This window comes from Rissa tridactyla, chromosome 12 (genome assembly GCF_028500815.1).
Source record: "Rissa tridactyla isolate bRisTri1 chromosome 12, bRisTri1.patW.cur.20221130, whole genome shotgun sequence".
Taxonomy (NCBI): Eukaryota; Metazoa; Chordata; class Aves; order Charadriiformes; family Laridae; genus Rissa; species Rissa tridactyla.
In genome coordinates this window covers 571,281-592,269 of record NC_071477.1, presented here as the reverse complement: position 1 = coordinate 592,269, position 20,989 = coordinate 571,281, and the positions used below count along the sequence as shown (strand labels likewise).

At 38.5% G+C, this 20,989-nt stretch overlaps 1 protein-coding gene across 18 annotated transcripts; it reads right to left on the bottom strand.

Annotated features, from left to right (window-relative positions):
• Nucleotides 1-658: 658 nt before the first annotated feature.
• On the bottom strand, nucleotides 659-20,916 carry RAB22A (RAB22A, member RAS oncogene family). Of its 18 annotated transcripts, none has more exons than XM_054218121.1 (10): nucleotides 19,752-20,077; nucleotides 18,893-18,972; nucleotides 18,079-18,188; nucleotides 15,861-16,014; nucleotides 15,237-15,318; nucleotides 11,509-11,580; nucleotides 11,290-11,396; nucleotides 9,313-9,422; nucleotides 8,630-8,664; nucleotides 659-7,905 (listed from the first exon to the last, which is right to left on the bottom strand). In XM_054218121.1, the coding sequence occupies exons 4-10, from the start codon at nucleotides 15,905-15,907 to the stop codon at nucleotides 7,828-7,830; spliced, it is 531 nt and encodes a 176-aa protein (XP_054074096.1). In that variant the 5' UTR covers nucleotides 15,908-16,014; nucleotides 18,079-18,188; nucleotides 18,893-18,972; nucleotides 19,752-20,077; the 3' UTR covers nucleotides 659-7,827. The 18 variants fall into 18 exon arrangements, 13 of the variants coding, with proteins under 13 accessions (XP_054074096.1, XP_054074095.1, XP_054074101.1 ...); XM_054218120.1 differs by having other exon boundaries at nucleotides 18,079-18,143; XR_008468963.1 differs by lacking the exons at nucleotides 15,861-16,014; nucleotides 18,079-18,188; nucleotides 19,752-20,077 and adding an exon at nucleotides 20,087-20,770 and having other exon boundaries at nucleotides 659-6,790; nucleotides 7,775-7,905.
• Between the last annotated feature and the right edge of the window lie 73 nt (nucleotides 20,917-20,989).

Here is a 20,989-nt window from a genome sequence, read left to right as displayed (position 1 = left end):
TCACACATTGCAACAAGAAAACTACATCTTTTAAGCGTCACATAAGACAACTGTAGCCACCTCCCTATTTTTGTGCCCTCCATAACCACCAAAGCAGTGGTTTAAACAAAGCAAGCTGCCAACCAGCTGGCTTTATTAACGGATAAGAAAGGATCCGGATCCCTTCCCAGCATGACAGGACCCCCCAACACTGTGCAGACATTAAAAGCACTTTACAGTTTTGATTGACAGAAACCTGGCCTCAGCAGACAAGAATTTCACGTTTCATGCAGTCTAAGCGAAAAGCAATGTATTAAATAACCTGACCCTGGTGGAATCTCTCAGGCCTCGCGCTGGCTGACGAGCCATGTGTGCCCTGCAGCTCCTCAGACACCGTGCTGCAGAGGAAGGAAGCGTTGCACAAAAGCTGCATTCTTTCTGCTCTTTTCCCCCATCCCTCCTTTGTGCAAGTCCCTCTTCTGCCTTCGGCTGTGCATACATCAACCAGGAAAGAGCTACAGCTCCTGAATGACCAGTACTCAGTACTTCTGGAAAACAGCTACTCGAATCATCTTTGATTCACTTCTGCTTACATTCCTCTTCTATAATTCTATTACTCTAGAGACTATTTTTTAAAATGTTAAGAATTTTGGAACCATTTATAAACAAAGCCAGCACATTTATAAACAAAGCTTTTTTATTAATAAAATGTTTACACCTTTTTTTTTTTTTTGCACAATACATCAGACCGGTAGTGATTTAGCCATGGTATTACACTATAAAAGTTTATTATGAATGCTTAAGCTGAAAAGGCTGTTTACATTATGCCAAAATCAACATTTCTTTATTTGCATTCTATGCACTATATGGGAGTATAACAATTCAAACAAAAAGGAGAGAACAAAAGCCTGGTTTTCCTCATTAGCATCTACAAACCAACAATACAGACAAACCTGTACACGCTCTCAGGACCAGCCCAAGAGAAGACTAAAAAAAGTCTCAAAACATTCATAAGCTTGGGAACTCATCACTACAGTATTTCATCACGAGTAATCTGCCTACGTGTCATGCAGTGAAGCAATGGTTGTATATTTGTGCAGTTTACAGTGCTGCAAATGCTCTGTAACTTTGAGCGGCTTAAGTTTTAGTAAGAGATACTACAGTAAGAAGGCACAGACCTTTCAACCTTTGCAACAGGTTAACCTGATCCTATAATGAAAAGGCAGAACGTTCTTAAGAGGGACAAGAATTGCTGATACAAAGGTTAACCTTCATGCTTAATTTTACAGGCAAACATTTATTACACTGCAAGAGCTATATGCGTATCAGGTTATTTCTATGTCCTGAATACACAAATGCAAAGTTTCTTGTTTAGAAGAAATGTTCAGAATGATTTTTTTTCTTCATTATACTGGGGGGGGTGGGGAGGAGGGAACAAGGGGGAAGATTGCCGGGAAGTCTTAAGTGTCCTCCAGCTACAGAAATGCGATCCATTTCTGTGTCTTAAATCAATTCACTGTGTCACAATTTCCATGTTGGATACACAGTATTCAGAAATAGGAAGTACAAAAAAGGAAGTTAAAATAAGAAGTGCTTACATCGTGTTACCAGAGCCTTACAGTGATTTGCTCCCGCAGGTGAATCGCTTTCAGCCTTCGTTATGTGGTACACTACAGCAGTGGTACATGTCTCAGCTGCTGTTTTCATAATAGTTTCAGAAGGCTGTACTAATGAATTACCATTTTGTTTACAAATATTTGCCATTGTGGCAGATACTTCTAGAACCCTTAAGAGGAAAAAGAGACTCGCCACCTATTCTTAGCTAAATCCCGTAAGGAAACAAAGAACAAATTGTCAAGAAAACACAATGGATTTAATAGAAAATACATACTGTAACATGAGCAAAAGTGAGGCAAGATCGTAGCAGTGCATCTATCTAGGTGCCAGAGTTACAGCACACCCCAGTGCAACAGCTGGATGGAGTATCACACTCGCACAGATGAGGAGCATGACAGGAAGAGTGGTCTGTATCCTTCAACATTTGAAAAAGAAGTAGCAGTTGGTTTGTTCAATAATACATACATGAAAACATCAACAAAAATGAAGCAAAGAAAAGCCCAGCCTCCTTAACAGACGAGTACCTTTACAAAGATGATTAGCTCCTTGGATAAAATTCATTGTTAGTGTTTAAGTAAAAATTTAAGAACCCAAACTTGCAGGATGATGATGATGTGAAAAGCAAAATTGTTTCTTCTAAGACGACTTTATTCTAGAATGAGAGCAGTTTCAGCAAATGCTGTCCCAATTTTTAGGGAGACAAATCATCTTACTGCCTTGATTTTCCATGTAAAATAGGAAGCACCAAATAACTCTAAGCCTCTAGAACTTTTCTAAGTATTTCTAAATAGCTGTTTATAGCATGTACGCTCTGACAACACTATGTTAAAAATTATGGGTTGGGTGGGGGGAAATGGGAGGGGGAAGGAGGAAAATGCTGCACCTAGGTTCATTTTGACATATCAGAGACTAAGGCCATCAGTAAGTACTCCTGGCTTTCAGGACAGTCGTATATCCCTTGAAAGATGTGTTATCTGTGGTACTTTATAGATAAAGCTTGGTGATGCTTGTTTGATTTTTCCAAATCAAGCATTTTTGATTCTAGCTGACCAAGAAAGGGTTTGCATTCAAATTTTTGAGACCTCCAAAATATCAGAAAGGATTTTTCAGAAAAAAAAATTGGTGTCAGAAGGCCTAATAATTTTAGGGAAATATGTTTGGGCACCTGAATTCTTGTATGAGAAGCACAGATGGTGTGGCTTCAAGCCCATTTCTTTTGACAAGCCAGAGCCATACAACTCTGAAAAGGACAGCTGACATGACTTTTTTTGGTACTAGAACCTGTATATTTATCTTAGACTGGCAATTCACACCAACATCTTATTCCTATAAGTCTTCTGTCACCTATTGGTCTATTACTAGGAATGTGATCTGAACATAACATTTTAACAGTTTTCTTTAGAGAATTTTGTGCAGATTTTTTAGAAGCTTAATTCCAAGCACACAATTCTCCTGCTTCAAGTAACTCTTTTGTGGCATACAGACAGTCTCAGGTCACTGTAAAACGACTTCCCGCTAAAAAAGTTAAGAAAGTTTGTCCTTCTCTCTTGTCCATGAACAGAAAAGCCTCTTTTTTTAGAGGTTTAAAGCGTTTAAGAAAGATACATGAAGCTTTTCAGAAAATGAATAGGCAGTGTAGAAGTTTAAGTCAGTGAATTATTCAGGCTCTCCTTGTGTTTGAGATGGTTTTTTTTCTTCTTCTACGTAGCTACCATGCTTGTAAGTGAGGTTCACTACAGGATGTCTAGCTACACAGTTCAGACAGCTCCTGTCCTGTACATCATCAATTCCCAAGATAGTCTTTGCAGATTGCTGACACCGCACACCACAAATAGACTACACCATCCTTAATAAACACCAAAGGCTGTTTCACAAGAAAGTAATTCAAACACCACTGCTAAAGCTTCCTATTCCAACTAATACTCAATATGTTACACTGGAAATTAACACTAATGTTAAAGAATAATTTAGGATTAACATTGTAACAAAAATCTCGCTGAGTCCAACTTTTAAACCACTTGTGATATTCAGCCTGAATTATTTTTTGATAATTAAAATGAAGCTTTAACCATGAATGGAGACAGCTCCCAATGAATCCCACACCTTTCAACCAGGTTGAAAGATTAAGACTTCCAAATTAGTAATTAGGCATTGTCTCCTCTCCTCTTCCTCTCTTCCCAAGCACGTAAATAACCATTCTTGAGCAGGCTGGTAACATTAAATTGGTATTAGGCACACCAATGCATCAAAGACTCAAGTCTACATAAAATGCCCCTCTGAACTATTAACTGTCTGATCCTGTAGCACTTAAAGGAAGGGTCTCGCTGATGTCAGTGGGGATTTGAAGTGCAATCATTTGGCTTGTTGCAACATGGATCTAATAACATAAAGTCTTCACCTCCTTGGTAACAGCAGAAGTTGTTAGAATTGCCTTAGAACTTTTCAAAGCACCTAGAACAACTTTCAGTAATTTGACCACTAGATGCTTCTGTTATTAAATATAAGCTTCCGGATTTCAACTACTTAGGCACTTAGTATGCCCGTTTTCAGCATGTATATAAAATATACTACAAAACTACCTACAGCACGGATCAAGAGCCTGACTCAACAAGTCAGTTGAGAGACTTGTAATTTAGAGGGCAGGATGAAGACACCTCCAAAACTTGGGGAACACATTTCAGTTGCTCCAAAGCTTAAAAACTAAACATTTATCGAATTATATTTTTGCACAAATTTGTAACTTTTGTGGGAAAGAACTGGTGTTGTTTAGAAGTTGAAATAGTCATATTTTTTTCAGTTAAAAAATGCTCTGGATCAACGACATGACAGGCACCTCCTTACATTTTTACATATATGATACTTTACCCTTCCAAACTTGTTTGGCAGCAATTAATTCCCTGTGAGAGTATCTGACAGTCTAGTCTCTATGGTGAGCTCCATTCATTAAACAGAAAGGTATAGCAGAATAAAACTTCAGTCCTAAGCTTTTTTAACAACAGAAAAAAGTTATTAAAAATTTAGCTGGAATGGTTGATAATCAGCACTCCAAACACTCAAAGGCTGATGTATCTCCAAATAGAGAAGCTATGTTAGGACAAAATATAATTGATTTCAGCAAGCCTAGTGCAAGATGAAAGCAGATGGCCTAACAAATTAATACAGAAGAAACCACTTTTCTCCAACAATAATGCAACACTGAACATGTGCATCTCATCCAGGGAAGACTGTATTCCGGCTTTCAGCTAGGGCCAACTGATCAATAAACAGTTATCTTGGCTCAAAAGAATTTACATCAACAGTCTGTCATTTTAAATAGGCATGTGTTAAAAAGCAGCCTCACGTCAGCGTTTGTAGTTTGGACAATCTGAAACACTGGCTATTTCCATGTTTTCATTAACTGCAGTAATTCAAGGTCAGACCTGCAAAAAGGATATGAAGTTTGCTGGCATTCCACTCAGATTGGGAACAAAATAAAAGGAGTCTCAGGCATTGAGACTTAGCTACATTTGAGAAGGGCCAGATTGTTTCTACTTCTTTAGTGTTTTGGGGTGGGGTTTTTTTGTTTGTTTGTTTTCAAAGTCTACTTTTGATGTATAACAAAGAAGTGAGGACAGATCAGAAAGCAGTTCATAAAAATTTGCTAAGATGTATGGATCTCTCCCCTGAGTGGAGAACACTACAACAACCGCAATACTAGCCTAGCTCTCAGTCTTGCCTAGTCCACTATTTTCTTCTCAAGTCAATAAATTTTGGATAAATACTATTAAATCATTTTCATTATTTCACTAAAAAAAAAAAACCAAACAGATTTAAACTCCATTTTTACCACATGGTAACAGGCAATAAGAATAATTTAGAAAGTCTGAAATTCCTTTTTCTACTAATCTATCTGAAATATATTCCCAGTATCTGAGACTTTCCTTCTTCTACTACGATCTTTCCCAGTTCAAGAATGTCCAGATTTATTACTAATCAACTTTAATAACAGCGGTATTTTTCTGTCTGACACCTGGTATCTTGGTATAGAATAGACTTCTGAAGCACTGTGACCACAAAATGTTTTAAAAACCTAGTTGAATTAGATAACCACACAATTTGTTTTTAAAAAATTTGCTGGGAGTAAGAACTGAGATATTTCAGAGAAATTAGGGATTTCCATGACTACCACTGTGAAAGTTCTACGTTTAATTGTTAACCTGCTTTTTCATAATTAAAGATGTTGCCAAGAGCAAGCTTACTCTGCTCTTTCTTTATTAAGTACATTTCTATCAAGCATTTTGTAGGAGTACTAAAGTTTTCTGTTCATGATTTACTTGCTTTTGAGTGACAGAAAACAATATATCCTACATCAGGCTGAACACCAAACACATATCTGTCTCTACTGTGAGATGCCATGAGGACCAATGTTTCAACGGGGCTTCAAACAGCCTTCGGTTGATGAAGATTTACTTCTTGGGCTCTCTATAAGCATGTAGCCTCTACAACTGTGGCAAAGAAAGCATAATCGAGAACGCAGCGTAAGTAAAAGGCATGATAAGAATGTAGTCACCAAATTTCATTAAAACGTACGGGCCCATTCAAAAAATCTCACTGCTCCAGAACAGCTCTACGAGAATTTTCACGAATATAAACTAATCTGAAGTACAAGTCCTTCCATTTCTTACAAACGTTTCCACATTTCCTTCAAAGAAAATACTTGAGATGATAGAAAACCAGATTAAAAACAAATAAGCATCATCAACATGACCTAATTTTGATACTACAGCTAAACAGCGTATTTTAGTATATATTCAAGTCTATTGAGCTCTTTTTCTTCAAAAGTATAGAGTTTCTCCCTAGTGCTGGTAGGAAACAAAGTAAAAATAAATAAAAAAGCACAAATGGGTATGGTCAACCTATAGTTTAATTGAAAGCATAGTAAAACGAATACAGAATAAGCTAAACACTGATTTGCTAAAAACCCTCACGGATGAAAAAGCCCAGGAGCCAAGAGGTAACGATCTACGTTACCACGTCTTAAAGTTACTTCCTATTTGTGTTTTTGTGCCCAAAACGGGAAAGACTGGGTGCACCGCAGATGAAAACTTTTTCAGCAGACAGACCTCACCAACAGCATTCTCTATTGGCCCTTTCAAATGTGGTTGAAAACGAAAGAATTTCAGTCTGCCTCTGGATGAACTCACAGTGACAATACCTAAAACACAGGAAAAAAACCTGATGGACATTCCCCAAGAGTTTATCCATAGGTGTGGAATGGAAGGAGTGTATAAGATTGCATTATTTTTTACTGTTTTTACATAATTTATAATATTTTAAACACTTGTCTCATAAATATAATATGAACACTTTACACGTGCCAAGCGATTAAAAGGTTTCCTCAAAAACTTTTAGGTCTTACCAGAACCACTGGCAGCATCTGTTTACAGCATTTGTTTTTAGTCAGTAACCACTTAATTTAGTCAGAACTACAACTAGGTTTTCTTCAACCAACACCTTAATATTAAAAAACTTGTAGGAACAAAAAGATGTGTATAAGCTTATCAGTTTGCCTTAAAATGATTAAAGTCAGCATGAGAAAAAGATTGTCTGTGGTTTAATATCTGTTGTTTCTGTCCCCACCCCCGGCGCATATTATCTTTAAATAAAAAGTGCAAATGGGATTTGGGGACTGGATGGACTGATTTGCCTATTATTTGTCTTCAGTTGCTTATTCTGTAGCCACCTCATATCAACTGTCCCATCACATACTTTGGATTAGCTACAATTAAATTTAAAATAAGGCTCACTGAAGAAAAGTAAGAAATGACATCTAACTTCCAGACTCCTCCCACCCCTAAAGTCCCACAAAAGTGCTCATTTCCCTTTTTACAAAAAAAAAACCAAACTAAAATCTTGATTACAAAACTATTAAACAGTTCAGCTCTACCATCCACATAGTCACCTTCCTTTCAAGCAAGGCCAAAAAAGTGATGATGGATTCCCTTTGAAAGCAAGAGATACTACACTTTTTGTAAGTAAACAGGCTGACATTCCGATTGCAGTCTCTTCTGCGAGTGTACAGATGTCAGATGAAATGGTCCATTTTTGTGGGACCTCGGGTGTATGAACACCAGCAGATAAAGATCTAAGACTGATAATATAAACCCAACGTGAACTATTAACTTCCAAGACCACCTACTGTATAAACAAGTCTGATTTTCTAAGGGATCAGTCAACAGCAGCTGCGCTTTGTCACCGATGGCTGTCTTCTAAGTTTGAAGCCCTTACCACTAGACGGGGGGTTGGTGTCAGTTGACGGAATTCTGCGACCTACAAGGAGGCAGGAAAAGAGATTATAGCAAACACTATACTTGAAACTAATTCTAAGCATTCGGTGTACGATTTGTGTATAAAAATGTGTCTTCAATTAGTCATACATCATTAACGATGACATTCCTGCATAACAGAAGGATGGCAGTTAACAGTCTATACTATGTCTGTACGAGGAAGGGTTCCACAAAGACTAGAGGCAGTTTTACAGTTTTAAGCTAATTTTGTTGCATTTACACTTTGGGCTAATCTAGACTTGGACAGCTAAACTATAAAAGCACCCAGAGAATATACTCTGCAGGAGGCAGTACCAGCTGGAATATCTTCATTGAGAACTACCACCTTGGTATGTATTTCCACAGCAGATCACCTGCATTCGGCTTAGCACATGAGTGCTCATAAAGATAGCTGCTTCAGTCATCTAATCAGTCTTTAAAATTGACTGTTCCTGGTTGAGTATTCTTTTCTGAGGAGGATTTATGATTTTTTTCCTATAGTTTATTCACGATCAATTTTAGACAGCAACTATTAAGTCAGTAAATCAAGGAAGCTAATCTACAACACGTACGTTTTATATCAGCTTCAATATATTCAACTGCTTATAAGGACATATTTTTTTTCCCCTTAAGTCCAATGTTTCTGTGGTTATCCAAAGCTAAGCGGCAGTGCGCAGACGTACAAACGGATTGCTGCTTGTCCTCTTTTCACAACCAGGCTGACACACCTGCACATTGCTGCTGCTGCTGCCTGAAACATATCCTGCAAATAACATCGCATGGAATTCACTCTGGAATACTGTCAGCTTTTCATTCACACAAAAAAATGACACTGTTGTCCCCACCATGAATGAGACAGAAAAGCTTTGCAATTTAATGAAAAAAACCCCAAAGTATCACAAAAATACTTGTACAAAATCTACACACAATCATTGCTATTTCCCATGCAGTAAAATCTGGCATTTACAAATTCTTTTTTTTTTTTTTTTTTTTTTGAAACTGCACTGTTTTAGAATAAGTACAAACACTAAGAGTGAGAACTTAATTCCTTTTCTCATCTGTATGAAGTCTGGATCTTCCTCACGCCATTTCCTTTCCCTTCCATAACACTGGAAGTACCAATTGAAACATTCAATAACAAATACAGTAGATGACACTGACTTCTGATGAGTGCCCTGCTTGCTATTTATCCAGCAGCATCACACAAGGCTTAAAATCTCTAGAAGGAATACTTAGAGGTTGTTAGATGACCAAAAATTATACAGCTTATTTTGCAGTTTGTATTCATGTCTGATTGTAACAAATTTAAGTCAGTACATTCTCACCTACATATCACAAAAACTAATACAGTAATCAAATTTCTACTTGACCATCCTTCAGAAGAAAACATATTAACTGTTTAAATACTTACTAATTTCTATAAAGAGTTCATTAATGTTTATTGCATTTTTCGCACTTGTCTCTACAAATATTGCATGAATGGAATCTGCATAGTCTTTAGCATCTTTTTCCATGACTTCTCTGGAAAAACAAAGCAAAAAAACCCCAAACTGTGAGTGCAAAAAAAAAAAAACCCCAAACCAACACATTATTCAAAATCTTAAGGGATATATTAAGCTTTTAAGTGTCTCATTAAATGAGTATTTTGTATTTTACCTGTTTGGGATCTCACTGCTCCCTCATCCTGAAGCTGATGCTCATTCTTTACTCTACACTGTGTCCCTGTCTTGAGGTATGAGCATCACTGCAGCACAATCATAAACTAAAGGAGGCGTTAATCCATCTGACAACATTAGTGTGGAGTTTGTTTCTTGAGTGCTCTAAGTGTAGGTCTGCAATCAATCTTTAGGGGGTGCTTTAATCTTCACACAAACAACAGTTTTAGATGTACTGAAAAGATACTAAAGCATTAGTTCCACTAATCCAGTGGATTTCCTACAGCTGTTTACAAAACCAAGTATCTCACAACACTGCACCAATCATCAGTATAGCGTTTACTTTACAGGAAGCATGAAGACGTAGCTATAAACGGGAACATATTTAGACTGAGCACACAACAACAGAGGCAAGAGGTGGAAAAGTTATTCTGCACCCTTAAGTAGGCAAGCCGATAATGAAGTATGTTCCCTTAAACAACATCAAAAGAACCAAACCCCAATGGGTGGAGAGAGGACTGGGCTATACTTTGTATCACTTTACATATAATTTCTAGAAAACACAGGCTACTTTCAGTAACAAGGGACTTAGAAAATCAAAAGCAGAGTTTGCATCAGTGATTCAAATACTGCCTCTGACTAAAGTAGAAGGAATCTTGCTCATTAGCTTGAATAGCAATGTTTATATAACTTATGATGCCACCGAAGCACCAAGAAATAAGCGTGTGAGACTCAATACTACATACCTTATATTTGTCTTCAGGTAATTTTATGCCATATTTCCTCCAAGAGACATGCTACTTCCAACAAATGTTATTAGGGCTCACTAGATAACTGCTATATATTAACGATTTGTAAAACTACACTAGAGCTGACTGCAGTGGTTCTTAAAACACGTAACCATCTGTCTCCTTTGAGACACCAGCTGCGGTACCTTTTCCAATGAAATCTAAAAACAAGAAGTTTGCCCACACTTTCTTTCTGCATTTTGTCTTATTTAACCAGGACATCAATAAAAAAGGACTTCTTTTGTTTTTAGTACATGCCTTCTTGAAAGTTTAGCTGTTCGTAAAGTTTCTCAAGAACTTTTCTCGCTCCCTGCAACTATTTCAGCCACAGCCAATTCCACCCCAATATTTAAGCAGGGAAGGAAGGCCCCTGAACAAGCAAGTCAGAAAAACCTACACAATGCTCTCCAACAGGCTTGATGTTTTCCCTAACAAAATGAGGTGCTACAAACTGACAGGAGTACTTCTTATAAAGCGAGGTAAACAGCTTGTATTACACTGTAGTTTCACAGGCAGTTCAGGCTTGTGTAACTTGGCACTGCCACCAGAAAAGGTAATCCTGTCTCCCTGTAAACTGCTCATTCCTAACCCTGCCATCCCACCTCTGTCATGCCAGCAAGCGATCATGGCGAGAAAGATAAATATACTCGGACCAGTTTTCCTTTTTCTAAATGGTTAGTTTTAATCTGGATCCATTTTACAGCCTGATTTACTGCCCAGTCACACACGTGCTCGCACCAACACAGGGGAGGAAGTGGGTAACACTGTCAAAGGGCTGACTAACCAAATCTTCTGACAGTAGGAACAGCTCAGACCCCTTGTGAAACTACAGTGCTAATGCAAAACAGCTTAAATGGCTCTGTACCTTTCACCTGCTCTGAAATCTTAAAATATTTAGCACTATGAGCCTAAGTGAAAGCCTCATAACTGTCAACTGTTATTTACCTTACATCATTAAGATCACACTTATTTCCTGCAATAGCTACAACAATGTTTGGAGGTCCATGCTGTCGAAGCTCTTTAACCCAGTTCTTTAACGTTGAGAATGTTTCCTGATGTGGAAAAAAAACCAAAACAAAACAGAAGGAATTAAGAGTCAGAATTGGCCCATGACACAAAAAAACCCCAGAAATTTTAATGCTGGGTCAAGACCAAATTTCTTACCTCTTTTGTGATGTCATATACTATAATGGCTGCTGCTGACCCTCTGTAATACATTGGGGCTAAAGCACGAAACTGAAAGACAGACACCATGCATTATGAATCTGATTTTCCACTGACCTCCACGATTTCCTTATTATTATTGAAGAAAGTGAAAACTAGCTTTAAAGTTCACATTAGTGGAAAACTTTTCTTCACAATTACAGAGAGGCTGTGCAGCAGAATACATAATCTTCCATGAAAGTATTGTTTTACAAAGGCAAACCAACAAATCGTTTGGTGATCAGCAGCACACCTACTGCAAAAAGCAGGAAGCCAAACTTCACCGTATTTCGACTAGATTACAATCTCTCATTTAAAAGACTGTAGATTATATACAGTCACAAACCCTCAGAATATATGCTCAACTTTAAACACCAAGCAAAGGAAAAATAGTAAAAATTGAACTTGCTTCTTCCTTTTTAAGACACTCGTGTTTTTGGACAAAAAGTAATTTCAAGAAAACTAGCATATATTACTGCTGACCCGAAATGTTCAGAAGTCAGTATCAACCTTTAGCCCCACGCATCAGTCATAGCACTCTTAAATGCTAGAAATGTTGGCTGCTTCATAAACTAACTTATGGCTGTAGGGATTTCACTTAAGTTTTTCCTCAAAAGTTAGAAGCATGTTTAAAACTAAGAACTGCAAAAGTCCACAACTACATGACCTGTTGCAAACAGAGTTTAAGGAACATGCTAGATAGTAAAAGGCTACAGTAATTTTTATTGTCATTTTCAGAATCAAGTCTGCAGCAGGCATATTTGGTTGGTAGTGCATTTGCAGGGTATAAACCAGGCCTGTACCTTTCTATGCAGTGTGTTATGAATCCAGGACTGAAAAAAAGTGATAGAGCACTATTAAAATACCAATCAAGTATTCTCAAAAACAGCGTGATGTTCTGCCAATTTAAAAAGAACCAGACAACTAATCTAGCAACCAAAACCCTCAGTCAAAGCACAGAGTAAACTGCATGTAAGCATGTGATTTAGAGCTTTTTGTGCATCTTATTACTCGGGGTAAAAATCATGAATAGAATAGTTTTTCATAAAGGCTTATATGGTTCTAATAAAATACCTATTTCCTTTTGCTTAGTACAGTTCAATTGAGAACAATACTATAAATCATAGAAATCTTGCTATAAAGCAGAATTCCAGACACTTACATTTGGTTCTCAAATTCTGTTTTGAAAACAGGATTTTATACACAAAGTTCAGAATATAAAAATGTTTAATACTGGGAAAGGAAAACATGGGCAGGCATTCAGTTCACGTTGGGACATAATCCCTCTCTTCCTCCTAAGTACTAAGATGTAAAGGGAAACCTATTTGGTAAACCACCACTTGGACTGGTTGCAACCTGGCTTTTTGATTATTTGAGTATTTACATTGGGAATAAACCAACTTTCACATGCTGATTCTGTATTACCCTCATTTCCTGCCGGCTAACACTTAGATACTTTTTTCCACCTAAGAGCAGTCAGCAGATAAAATACATTAACAAAACAGATGTTACCAGAAACACTGAATTTTCCTTTTGCTATTTTCCCAAAGACTTCAGCTTGCCCTCCAGCCTCCAATTTGTGTTTTGACAGAATTATTAAGATGACATAATGTAATTATCCAGAGAAACCGTCAAAACTGTTAGGTAAGAAGGAAAAAATCCTAACTGCTGTAGGTAATCTCCTATCAACTTTACCCAGTGTAGAAGAAATGAGAGAAGAAATAAGGTGGGTATGTAGGGAAAAGAGCTGTGAGAAGTGAAATAGTGCACGCTTCCACCTTTGGAGTGAAGCTAGCCAGCCACTCCCTGAAGCCATTTAGAACAAGGGCTTACCCAGGGCAGTGTAGAACTATTCGCTGCTGGGCTTTGGAAGTGGAAAATAGCAAATGCTCCTCAAGAAGCCAGGACTACAAATTCTGTACATTACGCATCATAGCTCATCAGAGACATTTCAGTTTCAAGAATGGTGTAGACATTTTTGGTATTCCAGAACACCATGGAGTGCATTCCTTCCGTAATTCATCGTCCGATGTGCTGTATGACCAGAAAACTCTGCTACAGATACAGGGCAAGGCAGGTATACAGACCATTTATGACTAGCAGTAAGTGACAGTCCTGTTCTGTTTTGGAGAAAGAAACATCTATAAAAATACTGACATCATTTCAAAGTAAATATCCTTGCTCCCCTTTCACTGGTTTCCTCGGATATACTGGGGCCTCACAGTGACACTCTCAGGTGTGGAACATAAGCTTCACAGGTATCACAGCTTTTGGGTCAGAGCCTAGGTAAGATACCTTTCCTTTTTTTATTTCAAGAAAGATATCATGCAACTTGTACAGAAGAAATTTAAAGAGGTATCACTCAAAGCCTAAAACCAGAAAGACAAGGAACATGCTAGTAGGGTACAGGGATGCTTCCTCAGATTGTAGCGTCCTGAAAGCAAATTACAGCGTTCTCCCATTGCTTGCAAACACAGTTAAAGTGAACAGGATGGAATGCTAATATGTAATGGATGTTTCCTGCCAAGTTGTGGCGGGCATGTTTATAAAATTTTCCATTTAAGAGTACTAGCCTCTCAAAATTCATACTATACCTCTCAGACAACTCACATTCCAGCATTAACATTTCAGAATGGGCTAGGATGGTCACTTAAGACAAACTATTTACAGCAAGTCCTAAAGTAATAACCCAACCCGATCAAACTGACTCTTATTGGGGACAGCTCTGGTGTCTACCTTTGTTACAGTTACTTCACATCCTAAATAAACTCATCATGAGTAATTGACAGTTTCCAGTAGCTAACAGTCAAGAAACTGCAAGAATAAGCACTATTAATACAGCTACTATAACTTCTACCACTGTTACTAGTAATCCGTAAACAAGATAGTTAAATAGCAAAGTCTTCCTTTTAAATTCTAAGTAAAAAGAATGCACATTAACTATGATTTCATTTGACTAGTCATTCTCTTGAAAGCTTTTGTTGCCTCCCCTCAGAACTATGCAAGCTGCAGAGATCAGAACCCTAAACTACCAAATTAAAATTTAAATTTCAAAATGAATTCTTGACATAACTTCTAACACTATCAGATTTGAGGAGTAAAACTTTACAAAATAATAAAAAAATCAGTTATCAACCCATAACATCATTTGAAACGCTGCTTTTGAACACCTAAACCCACATTCTACTCACATTAATAACCTTAACACTGAAGCTAACAGAACGTGTTAGCAGTTGTGTACTTTTCCAGAATCAGGGTCTTTCTTGTACTATGAAACATGATCATTCATTTCACTTGGATTCTGCTGTTGCCAGTTGCACTGCCTGAAAATACTGCAGTTGAATGTTTAAAACTCAACTATAGAAACGGTACTAGAAACAGCTGCTGGCTTCCCCCGCTCCGCCTTGTTTTCTTTTGAAGTGGCACTCCCTTTCAGTGCATCTAAACCCCGTCTTTTGTTTTATAAGCTCCTCTTCTTAGGTAATCATCTTTAACTTTGTACTTTAACCACAATAACAATGAAAAATAAAAACATATTTACAGCACCTGTATCTGATAGAAACCTGCACAGAAACAAACTTTCTAACAGATATTCGTAAAACCAATCACATTGTGACTTTCAGGAGTGGGGTTGAAAAGCAACCCAAACTCTAGCCAGAACTATCACCACAGACATTGATTCTACTTACCCGCTCCTGTCCAGCTGTATCCCAAATTAGGAATTTATGCAGCTCATTTTGATACTGTACAGTCTTGGTCATAAATGAGGCTCTGGAAAAAAATTACAGCTTATGCTTTTCAGAATATAAATACGTTCTTAGAACATTACTACCGTGAATTTGTGAAAAGGTTTACATTCCAATAGAAGTGCTTTCCCCTCCCCAAAACTGATGAAGATTTTCATACGTAAAGGATGAAATTAATGAAGCAAAGGGCCTCAAAGGATGACATTTTCTTTCAGAGGATGAAATGCAACTAACAAAACAGAAGGAACGTGAATGCAAATTATAAGCTTTTATTGTTCATAAGCTTTTGATAAAAATAAAGGACGTATGACCAAAAAAATCAGAAAGACCAGCTTTTTTATCAACATTCTTCCTAAGTGTAGGAATCATCACAGCAAATTACTTAAGTGTATACCAGAAACTTCGAGAAGGAGAGAGATCAAATCCTTTCCCTTTGAAACAGCTTTTTCTATCTCTGCACTAGCATTGAGATAAATTCTGGTCAGTCCAGACTTGGAAATAAAATATAGGAGAGTCATATCACTATTGGTAGGTGTTAAGAGGACAGAGAAATCAATAACGACTAACTTCCTTGTTGTCTGCACTCTGTACAGCTCCCAAATCCTGTCTGTCATTATATACTTCAGTCTGCAGAAGCTCTTGCACTTCCAGAAGACAAAACCAAAATCTCTTCCTATGCTCCAGCCGTCCCCTCAACTTCTAGGTGTTTCACAGGAAGATACTGAAAAATATCGTAAAGTACTTCTACACTTTACTTGATCTGCCTTAGATGAATCAGTGTATTTCCGACAAGAACAGGAATTCAGAGACCTAATCTTTTACAAGATGGAGTTCTTTGCTATATCTATTACCTGTAGGCACATTTTTTTACTAGAAAGCCACACACTGAATTCAAATCCTTGTAGAACAGGAAATATAGACGCCATAATTATTTTAAGCATATGAGAGCCTATGTTATGATCTTGAACATCTTTTGTATGCTTAATTCTTGTCACCTGAAAATACTGCAGACTTGTTCTACTCCCAGTTTCGGACAGGGTGCAGGATAGGATCCTGGAGGTGGCCTGTACAGCAGCTTCTTACAGTACACTAAGCTTGCGGTAGATTCAAAGTCAGAGAACAAGAGACTTTCAGCATGATCAACAACGTTAAATACCAGAGACCAAGACTCTGAACTTCCGTTTATCTCAGGTATTAAGTACCACCAGGGCATAGATTTTTAATGACGTCCACAACACTTTTGTAGTTAATATAACTGGACATGTTTGGACATGCTTCAATGTTATAGGAGAACAAAACAGCTATCTACACTTAAAATAAAGAAAAGGAGCAATTACACAATGCTTTCCACTGTGAGGAAGTAACATTCTTCCCATTCCTTAAGCTCAGATGGTTTGCCAAATAGTGCATCAATCTCCAAAGTGGATTACTCTTTTAAGAAGCCAAATATAAGGTTGCAGCATCCCTAAAAAGAAAGAGTCTAACTGCAATGCATTTCAACACAGTTAACTAGATGATGTATTTTAGCAATGAGTTGCAGAAAATGAAGTGATAGGAGTATCTGTTGCAAAGCACAGCAAAGACTTCCGCTTCCTTAAGACTGCTGCAAATTAAGCACCCATTCTGAATTTGCTAGCCAATATGGAAACAATTTCCTAAATCATAGATTCTCACTGCAAATTTATCTTATTTGGCTCTATAAACCAAAATATTCCTGTACAGTCAGTTTGAACTGAACAGCTGTGTTGCTCTAATTCACTGACAACAGAGGTAGCTGACAATAAATGCTACTTGAAATTCTTTGACAAGTGGAAGTATTCATTGTGAAATACATCAATTAAAAAAAAAAACAACAAACAACCACAAATGAACAAACAGCTTGACGACAAACCAATTTCTGGGTCAACAAAAGCCTCCAAACTAGAACTATCCTCAAGGTTTTCTAGTAAGAAAACAGGCATTATCCCTATTGAATTTCCTAGTTGCTTCTCCCAGCCAAGCAAACACTATAACTACATGAACAAGATGCACCTGAAAGTAGTTTTATACTCATTCATAATTCCTTTTTGATGCTATAATAGAAGACTAGATATTCTGGGGTACCCAGAGATATATGCTGGTCAGGCAAAGCAGAATTTTCCTCTCAGGACGCTGAATTCTGACAGGGTTTCTACAGCTGCCCATATCTGAGCCTGAATGATGAACATTGATGACAACAAAGTATGATTGCTCAGGTAATTCCAAGACGAATGGAAACAGGACAGGAAACCTAAGATTGTAAGATTGTATCTCATGAACTCAAAAGCCCAGGAGTAAACATAGAAACGTTCTCAGCTTTTGTTTTGTAAGAAGCTCAAAACTCCTCTCTAGGTCTGAACTTTCTATACAATTTGAAGTTTAAGACAGCCAGCTCCCCTACTTAAGCAAACAGAGTATGATTACTGTTTACACATCACTTTTGTAGTCCTCCAAAAAAGAACCTCTACTGTAGCTAATTTGACAGTAACTAAGAAGGTCCAACCCTTGAACATCTAAGAAAATTACTTAGCCATCTGTCTTAGAGGCTACCTTTGTTAACAGGGAAATTAAAATAAAAGCATGCTTCCTGCAGAATATCTTGCAATGTGATACCAGTATTTACACTCAGAAGAAAGATGTGGGGAGCGTAAGGGGGAGGAGAGAGAGATATCATGGGTGCCAAGTTTTTTTTAGAAGGACAGGATGAGACACATCTTTATCAGCAGGATCTTTTCTGGTCAAAGCTGTAGTAGAGCCTGTGTGACACCTGAGACAGGAAGTTGCATTGACACCCCACAGACACTTCTCAGCATCAAGTGAAGTCGTGTCCTCCTGCAAGTAAGGAATTACTTCTGAGCAAAGCAGCCTGTAAGACTCCTGCACAGTGAGAAGGACATAGAATGAAATAAAAAGATCCAACCACTCCAAAAATTCCTGATGCTCCCCCTTCCTTCTACCCATCTGAAGATTTGAGCTCAATAACATTGCTACTCTGAGGGTCAACTTTCAGATATCCTTAGCTGTGAGACCAACTGCACCAACAATTTCATCAGTTACTTATGAGTGTGCGTATTGCATATGGATGTATAACATTAGAACTAATTCATGAAGAGGACTACAACCTGAATTAGTACGTTTACTACCTTCAAAAACTTAGGAGACTTGTTATTGTACTGGACTCTTCAAAAAAAACTTAAAAAAATAATCATGTAGCTGCACATCAATTAGACTTTGAAATTTAAGGGTAGTACATGAGAAAAGCAGGTTGTTCCTTTAACAGGAGCATCTATAGTGTAATTTATTCATAACCCAGGACTCCTAGCAGCATTTTGTTAACTTGGATTAACAATACAAAATGGGTCCAGATCTTACATGCGAAAGTGGAACCTGCAGGAATATAGAATATACATATACGCTAATGGGTCCTATATACTAATTAAAGCTACAGTCACGTTTATTCCCACATTTAGCTGCCTCACGTGGAGAATCCTCAAGCAATCTATTCAGGAGGTACAAATATATATTAATACAATTTGGTTTTATTCTTGAATAAGTCATGTTTACTTTATTTAGCTTCTTACCCTATTGTTGGGTTGATGTTGGGATCAAAGCTATCTTCTACAAATCTCCACACAATACTTGATTTGCCCACACCAGTGTCCTAAAGAAAGAAAAGAAACAGTTGAGAGAGACATGAGTTACTATAAACAGACGATCTTTTTTGTCCTCAAATCTTGCAGTACACTGTGCATGAATAACATGTTCCCGCAGAGAATCTTAGAGAAGTTAGATTCTGAAATACATCCGGTGTTATATTTATTTAGTAGAAAAATGGAAGGTCTGTGGTAAGTTACAGTTTTTCTAAACAAAATTGTTAAGATGTTTTTATGAAGGACTGTAAAAATCTGCATTCGTGATTATTATCAGTTATTCCAAGTTTTCCCCCCCCCTTAGGCTATGCACAAATTGCATTTGGACGGATGTAGGGAAAGACCGTCTACCATTTTAGTAAAATATACAGCAACTGAGTATGGTACTCCATCTTTGCAAGCCAATGGGGCACATTACATTATACAAGCGTGACACATGCATTTCAGCCTCTGACTAACACTGTCCCACCCTGCTTAATGAAAGACTTGAAATTTCTTCTGTGACACGCCTGGAACACGTTTCTAATGCAACTCAATAGAGCTATAAATGGTTAAAGAGGAAACGTAACATGAAAATTCTGGGTCATGTATTTGCATCACTGACTCCACAGTTTAAAAAAAAAAAGATTTATGGAAGACATATTTTGGAATGTAGTAACAACAAACTACTAGCAGTAAAACTATTCTCAATAGCAGCTGGACATTCTAAATAGTCATTTAATTAGGGCAGGTAAAGACAAACTTCTTGCTTTGTATCTCCAGAGTCATTAAAATTTCAAGGAAAAAAAACCTGAGGAGCCGCTTCATTGAAAACGAAGTTTTACACCATTCATGCATTTTCTTGAATCTTCTGAATATCGTAGTAAATTTGGGTACAGTATGTATGTTTGTGTTTAGCTTTTTCAAGCTGTTTTCCTCTCAAGGAAAAGCGTATTATCTCCATTCTGTATTTTATAGCGCTTGCAGTCTCAATAAGCAAAGCAAATCCTAAAAAGAGAAACACAGATGCAGCTCATGGCTCCAGGAGTTCAAGGACCAGCTGTCCTGGGTGCTTATTCTCCTTCTCTTACATGATGAAGAAAGGTTTCTCAGGTCAGGTGAACGCAAACAGCAGCTAGTAGTTACCCCAAATGCCTTCATAACACGAAGGGCACAGAAACAGATAACCTCCCCTCTGAAGGGCGATGCGGCCATTTGGAAGGAGAACACGGTTCCGGGGTCACGCTGCAGGACACGGACACGCTGGAGACGCCACCTCTTCACCCCGTGGCGCTCCTGTGGAACCCCCAGGCCAGGCCAGGCCAGGCCAACACGCAGCTTCAGAGCCTTCATTTTTTTTAAGGTTCTACTTCTGTTTGCTTGATGTCTTCTTCTTCTACCACCTGCAACACTTCGGGCACTTTCAAAGCCTACATATATTGTTTTTAAAAAAAAAAAGTTCAGGCCCCTCCCCTTCTCCTGAGAGTTTGATTTCAGGTGCTGTTACTTATTTATTTATTTTGTGAGCTCGAAGCCCAAAACAGCTTGCGAGAAGGAGGGAAGCATACACTGGATGTTCGCGCTTCCTCTCTTTCCTTTTTTTAAAAGAAAAGACCGAAAAAAGAGGAGCGGTGTTTACCCCAGGAAGACGCCTGCTCCGCGCAGGGGAAGGCCCCTCCGGCCGCCCGGTCGCCTCAGGGGCCGCCCTCACCCTCTGCCCAGCGAGGGGAGCCCCGTACTGGGACCCCTCCGGGGCTTCCACCACCACAGCGAGCCTTCCGCGCCGGCCCCTCAGCAGCCTCCCGCCCGCGGCCCCGCGGAGGACCGGCCACACCGCACTTACCCCCAGAAGGCAAACTTTCAGCTCCCTCAGAGCCATGGCCAGGCCGGCTGCGCCTTTAGAGAGCGCCTGACACGCAGCGCAGAACGACCATAGCCCTTCTCGAGGCAGGCGAGCGGCCGAGGCCTGCGAGGCAGCCCCCACCTCCCCGCGCCGCGGTTACCAGCGCACCTTCCTCCCCAGGCTCCGCGGACGCGGCGCCATCTTGG

What these genes read in the sequence shown, in the direction of transcription:
- RAB22A (XM_054218112.1), bottom strand. Translation starts at nt 20,293, where the DNA reads ATGAAGGCTCTGAAGCTGCGTGTTGGCCTGGCCTGGCCTGGCCTGGGG. An exon ending in TGTGATCTTAATGATGTAAG is followed by an intron (nt 9,423 to 11,289) that starts GTAAATAACAGT and finishes TTGTTTTTCCAG; the next exon opens with AGAAGTCATGGAAAAAGATG. An exon ending in GCAGCAGCAGCAATGTGCAG is followed by an intron (nt 7,906 to 8,629) that starts GTGTGTCAGCCT and finishes GCCTCCTTGTAG; the next exon opens with GTCGCAGAATTCCGTCAACT.